The sequence below is a fragment of the Helianthus annuus genome, chromosome 13, assembly GCF_002127325.2.
Source record: "Helianthus annuus cultivar XRQ/B chromosome 13, HanXRQr2.0-SUNRISE, whole genome shotgun sequence".
NCBI lineage: Eukaryota > Viridiplantae > Streptophyta > Magnoliopsida > Asterales > Asteraceae > Helianthus > Helianthus annuus.
In genome coordinates, this window is record NC_035445.2 from 140,927,039 (window position 1) to 140,933,746 (window position 6,708).

General features: G+C 37.2%; 1 protein-coding gene across 1 annotated transcript; it reads right to left on the reverse strand.

The window, feature by feature from the left end:
- Window positions 1-270: 270 nt before the first annotated feature.
- On the reverse strand, window positions 271-5,449 carry LOC110901825. The gene is made up of 5 exons (XM_022148598.1): window positions 4,384-5,449; window positions 3,255-3,748; window positions 1,321-1,568; window positions 690-856; window positions 271-557 (listed from the first exon to the last, which is right to left on the reverse strand). The coding sequence occupies exons 1-5, from the start codon at window positions 5,447-5,449 to the stop codon at window positions 271-273; spliced, it is 2,262 nt and encodes a 753-aa protein (XP_022004290.1).
- Between the last annotated feature and the right edge of the window lie 1,259 nt (window positions 5,450-6,708).

A 6,708-nucleotide genomic window follows, 5' to 3' on the forward strand; every position in this document is an offset into this window, starting at 1 on the left:
TGACTGCCGTCTGATTATCAGGAGCATGTTCCTGTTCTGAAGATTGCTGAATATCATCATGTTCTCCAGCATTGCTTGACCAGCTTCATCATCATTTGAAGTTTGCCGTTGAGGCCTAAAAGACTCAGCTGGGAACCTTTCTTGAGATGACTCACACTCTCCTAGAATATCCAACTCATCAAAGAACTCCGTTTCTTCCTCTGTTTCTTCTTCCATGTCAAACGAATCCCACAAAGTATCGTAATTAAAACGCCATGAATCTCCTGGATTCTACGGTGGCATTGTGTAACCTTGACATTCAACATTTGATGCTTCGATGATCTGCTTTAAGCTTGGAACAAAGACACGTCTTAGTGGACTTGAGTAACCCACAAATATCCCATCGATACTCTTTAGACCAAATTTACCAAAAGGCTCTAGAACGGTGCAGGGAGACCCAATCGATTTTAAATACTTCAGATTCGGCTTGCGGTTGTTGATCAGCTCGAAACACGTTTTGTTGAATTTCTTTACCGTGAGAACCCGGTTGAGCGTATAGCAAGCAGCTGATACTGCTTCTGCCCAAAAAATGACTGGTAGCATTGAATCAGCAAGCATAGTCCTGGCCATTTCGATTAGCATCCTATTCTTTCGTTCAGCTACTCCATTTTATTGTGGAGTGTAAGGAGCACTAAATTCTTGCAGTATACCTCTCTCATCACAATATTCTTCCATTTTGTTGTTCTTTAACTCAGTACCGTTGTCACTTCTGATTCTTCTAATTCGTGTCTGGTACAAGTTTTCAATCTTTCTGAACAACGCCATCAAACTTTCAATCGTCTCATCTTTATACTTCGGAAATGATACCCACGAAAATCTGGAATAATCATCAGTTACTACAAGACAGTAGAGATCACCGGTTATACTTTTGACATTCAATGGTCCAAAAAGATCCATATGAAGTCTCTCTAAAGGTCTTGAGACTGAGTTGACTTTCTTTTGAGGATGTGATTTCTTCTTCTGCTTGCCTTTGACACAGCTAATGCACTCCCCTTCCAGATAGAAACTTTTCAAATGAACACCAGTTACTAAGTCATTGTGCACCAGGTGATTCACTTTTCGCAGGTGAATGTGACCCATCTTTCGGTGCCACAACTTCGATTCTTTTTCCGTTTCTCTTGACATGAAGCAATGAGCCTGACCCGTGGTAGTAGTAGCTACGCTCATATCCAACACGTACAGATCATTGACTCTAGGTGCTCTCATGATAACCCACTCTTCGGGGCAACAAATCATGGTTTCAAGATCAAACATTCTTTGTCTGTGAAGTGCGTTGTATACATTCTATCACAAATTTGAGAAATACTCAGAAGATTATTCTCTAGCTCGGCGATGTAGTTCACTCTTTCAAATGTGACAATACCATTAGATAGAGTTCCTTCACCAACTATTCGACCTCCTTGATTTCCTGCAAAACCCACATATCCTCCATTAAACCCTCTAACATCGTACAACAGGGTTTTCTTCCCTGGCATGTGCTGAGAAGCTCCACTATCCATAATCCATCGCGAAACGGATCTCAGAAGCTCCTACACATGTCAAAAACACTTAGTTAGATTTTGATGCCACCCAAGCCTCTTTTGACTCAGGTAGCTGGACATTGATGACAGTTCGTTTGGTGAATAATGGTGGAAAATTTTTGTCATTCATTTTTAAGCTCTCTTCAGATCCAACCTCAACCTCTTTGTATAAGAAAAACTCATCTTTAGGAGGTTGACCAGATGGTTGATCTTTCTTTCGAACATCTTTCTTTTCAGAAATGAGCATTTGTTCTTTAAGTTTCTCATAGTAATCCAAAGGAAAATTCATCTTTACCGGTGTAGTAGAAGATGATTGTTTTTCTGACTCTGAAACCTTTGGTTTTGGAGAACTTGTTTTCTTTTCAATCACTTTTGGCTTCCATGTTTGTTGAGATGATGCAACCCGTGTGTAAAACTTGTCATTTTTAGTTACCACATTTTTTACAGGTACAATTTTGATTTTGGTGTTTTCATTTTTCAAAACTTTCTTCTCAACAACCATTGGAGCTTTACCTTTTACATCAACTTTCTTTTTCTGAATTTCAACAACTTCAGACTTAGGCTTTGAGTTGGTGCACTTTCGTGCAATATGTCCAACTTGATTACATTTGAAGCATGTACGTGTATCAACTATCCGACTTGTGCCTTCAGAGGCTGTGAGGCCTTCTTCTCAAACAATTCTTCATTTGATTTTGAAAAAAATTTAGACTCTTCGTCAGAAAGTGAACTTGAACTCGAACTTCTCACAAAAACCTTTTTCTCAATGAACTTTTTGTTTTGAAAATTCTTTCTTTGATAATTCTTATCACCCTGATAACCACCTGACCATCTGTTTTGATTGTTGTTATGAAAACGCGGAGGTACAACAGGTCTTTTATAGTAAGATTTATCTTTTTCAAAGTTTAATTGTCTCCCTGAATGTTTCACACCTTCAATTTCAGACACATCAATCTCAATCAACTTGAACACATTTCTCAGTTTGCCAACATTCACATTTTCCAAAGGAAAATCACGATCCGAATACAACTTATCAGATCCCGCCATCTTGTACATCACAAGATTAGGTTCTTCTTTTAAGTTGTTTTTGGATTTTGATTTCGGAATGTATTTGTCCAAAAAGCATTCATCATCCTCAGTAGTGTCACTTTCATTTTTCAAAACATTCTCAGCCATGCTTTTAATAATTTCAGATTGGACATTATCTTCATCGGACGATGAATTGAATGTGACATCAATTGTGTCTGGAAACATAACTTCTTTTTCTTCTTCATCATTAACCAACCCTGATTTTTTCTTTGAAAAATTGTTTAAGACTGGCAGTGGAACCTGATGATATCCCACCCCGGTTCCATCAGAATATACATCTTCGCCTGCTTTATTCTTCCCAATTTTTTTAGGAACGATATGTTGAAGAACAAAACTTGCGGAGTTGTAACTGTTCAGTTTCAACTGGATGCGTTCATTTTCAATTTTAGCTTCTTGAAACTGAAGCTTCAACTTAGCAATCTCATCCAATTGTTGGTTGATTAACTCTTCTTTCACTCTAAGAATTCCCGACAGTTGCATATTTTCTTTGCTTGTCTTACCATTTCTCTCATCAGAATCTTTAACCATTCGTTTTAGCTTTTCAAAATTTTCTGAGAGTTGACGATTTTCATGAATTAGTTTTTCATTTTCTTTCCTAATTCTTTCTACACCATTTTTATCTTTTTCGATTTTCTCAGTTAATTCTTTTAATCGTTCATTTGAAGCTTTTAGCATTTTGTCACGGTTTAAGATCTGATCTTCAACGTCTCTGACTCTTTTTGCCAGTTCTACCGTCTTTTCACCGTTGAGGTAAGCAAGTGTACTACAAACCTTGCAGTTTTTCATGCAATTTTTGTAGTCGCTCTTAGTTTTAGCTTTCTTACCTGACTCACTGATTGCATCATTCTGACTAACCTTGCTTTTAGACCCATTTCCAGAACCAGAAACTACCTCTAGCTCCTTTGCAGTAAGAACTTTGTCAGCCATCTTTTTCAGATTTTCTGCAGTAAACTCTTGTGATGTGTCAATAATCCCATCATCCACTTTCTTTGTCTGCAGCTCTTTTTCCTTTTCTTTTTCTTCTGCTCCTCCCCACCACATTCTCTGATTTCCTTCTTCATAATCAGCAATTTCTTGGATGACAGTTTCAATACTAACTGAGTCTGGATCAACAGCAAAATTTTTTTGTTGGGATCAAAATAACACTCTCTATCAGCATCCCATCTCTTTGCTCTTTTAGCTTCTTTGTATGAATTATAGATTCTGATCATCCTGAATTGAGCTTGTATCTTTCTGTTGACATATTTTTCTTGTTCTGTTCTGTTGTCTTTGAACAGAACAATCTTTGTCACAAACGCATAGCCCACTGCATCATCTTCTGGTAGCAGTTCACTCCAATCAAAACCTTCGTCATCATGAATAACAGCAAGAGCTCTTGATTTTTCTTTGGGGGCATCTTCAAGCTGCTTCATTCTAGGAGGTTCTGATTTGTTCTGATGATAAATTGCTCTTTTGTAATAATCTTCACGAAATGGATTCGCAGTATCATCAGTGGGTGGGTTTCGACATTCACGCTTGAAATGTCCCTTTTGTTTACACCTGAAGCACGTGACCTTTGATTTATCAAAACCAAGTTTTGTGGAAGGTCCGCCAATCGAATGTCTTCCAGTAATCTCCATGAAACGTTGCGCTCTCCGGACTGCACTAGCCATACACCACCTGATATCGATTAGCTCCATCTCTTCTGGATCTATCTGATCATAATCCTCCTTAGTCAGGTTAGTGTTTCCAATCTTGCCCGCCACGAGGCTCTCGTACGATTCTACAACAGAAGCTAAGAACACCATTTGCTGTTTTGCGGATTCTTCACTGAAATTCTGTGCGTTTTTGAGATCCACAGCAATGTTGCATTGAAACATATTCTTTGGAACTGATTGACCTTGAGAAGTTGATGATGATCCAGTATGATAGCCACTGCTTGGAGCTTCTTGATTCACTGTGTTTGAACTTTCTGCTGATAAAGCTGTTTTTGGAGACACAGTCTTTGGGATCATACTACCTCTGTAATACAGCTCCACATTCTCCTGATAAGATGAGTTGTTGATTTTGCTGGATTTCTTGATCTCTAACTCATGGCTCTCCAATCTTTCGATAAGCAGATCTACTGTCAAATCTTCTGACTTGATTGTGTTTTTCAGCATCAGGGCAAAGTATTGCCAGTCTTGCTCATTCGGCAGCAAGTCAAACAGTTTGTCAACTAACTCTTCTTGAGAATAAATGATTCCATGTCTTGCCAGCTCCATCTTCAAATGCCAAAATCTTTCAATCATCTTAGAAACAGATTCGTTTTTCAAACAGCTAAATAAATCAAACTCTTTTCTTAACAACTTCTTTTTGTTTTTGACTATCTCAGCACTACCCACACATTTCACTCTCAATTTCTCCCATAGATCTTTTACATTTGTGTACTCAATCAAAGATATTATGTCGTCTCTCACAGACTGATGAAGCAATGCAATGCACTTTTGTTCAGCAACAAAACTTTCTACACTCTCAGTGCCTTCTAAATGTTCATAATCTAATCTTCCAATATTGTAACCATTCTTCAAGCTTTTCCAGCTTGGGTACGCAAACGCTTTTAGCCACTCTTCAAATATTTTAGCCCATCTATTGTATTCTTCAATCGCCATCAGTTTGGGAGGTTTGTTGTACGTCCCATAAGCACTCTCCACACTTAAAGCATCAGACAGAGTTTTCTTCGTACTCGGATTTGAAACGTTCTCATTTGTGTTGTTTGATGTATCATCTCCGGTTTTTCCCATGAAAGCAAACATGTCACTGAAAGGATTCATAAACTCATCCATTTTCACGTATCTGAAACAATCAACAAACACTTGAAAAATTTTTGATTTTTAACACAAACAATTTCAAGCGAAATAGTTCACGCGAAATTATGAACTCAAGCGAAATAACAACGTTCAAACGAAATCAGATTTCAAGCCTTTCACACGAAATAGCTTTCAGACAAAATTACCTGTTCACACGAAATACCCACTCAAACGAAATTAGGTATTTCAAGCGAAATTACCAAGCGAAATATTATTTCGTACAATATGAGCTTAGTTTCAAGCGAAATTAGCCAATTTGGTGCGAAATTAGTAATTTCGTATGAAATTCACAAATGAAATTTGATTTCGTGTGAAATTATCAGCACGTTCAAACGAAATTAGGCACAAAATGTAATTCCGTGCGAAATTACAATGACAATTTCGAACGAAATTAGAATGACGTCAGCATGCCCGATCTGTTGTTCAAACGAAATTACCAATTTTATCAGTATTAGGTCGAATTAAGGTCCAATTCTTTCAAGTATTCGTTAAAACTATGTTTCACTTATAATATGTGAAAATCAAGCCATTTTGACTGTTAAATCTCGTTTAATTTTGAAAAGAAGGAGTAGAAGTGATAGAATCAAGTTGAATTGGTATGAACTCTTCTTCCTGAGCTCTGATACCACTTGTTGGATCGTCGTGTGACCCTAACGAGTCAATCAGAAGAGTTATACATCTATTTCAAAGGCGGAATAAGAGAAATAGACTTGATACAGCTTGTTTTCCCCTAATTATCTTCTTATTAATCAATTCTGAGCTTTTACAGATCGTTTGACAAACGGGCAGCACCTCGGCTCTGAATCGAAAAGTTACAAATGAGATGGTGAGCTTGGTATTTATAGGGCTGGTAATTCCCTGCAGAATTAGCAAAGCTAATTTCGTGCGAAATTACATGTGTTAATTTCGTGCGAAATTAGCAATGCTAATTTCGTGCGAAATTACCCTTAAACATGTAAAACCTGTTTTTCGACGTACCAAGCACCATTCTATCCTATCTAGCCACAAGACTCTATAAAGACGAAGTTAACAGACATCTTATGCACCAACAGACGTAGTTTTTAAAAGACTTAGTCTTACTATTCATAAAAAATATCTATAGAAAGAAAGAAACAAATTTTAAAATATTAAAAACTTTATTGAAAAAAATAAGTAACACCACATGTTTTAATAGATAACTAGAGGGTCAGCATAATTCTAAAAAGCCTGTAATAATTTTTTTACTATAAGTTACA

What these genes read in the sequence shown, in the direction of transcription:
- LOC110901825 (XM_022148598.1), bottom strand. Translation starts at nt 5,449, where the DNA reads ATGGATGAGTTTATGAATCCTTTCAGTGACATGTTTGCTTTCATGGGA. An exon ending in TCGAAAAAGATAAAAATGGT is followed by an intron (nt 1,569 to 3,254) that starts GTAGAAAGAATT and finishes TGACATGTGTAG; the next exon opens with GAGCTTCTGAGATCCGTTTC. An exon ending in AGAATATTGTGATGAGAGAG is followed by an intron (nt 558 to 689) that starts GTATACTGCAAG and finishes TTTTTTGGGCAG; the next exon opens with AAGCAGTATCAGCTGCTTGC.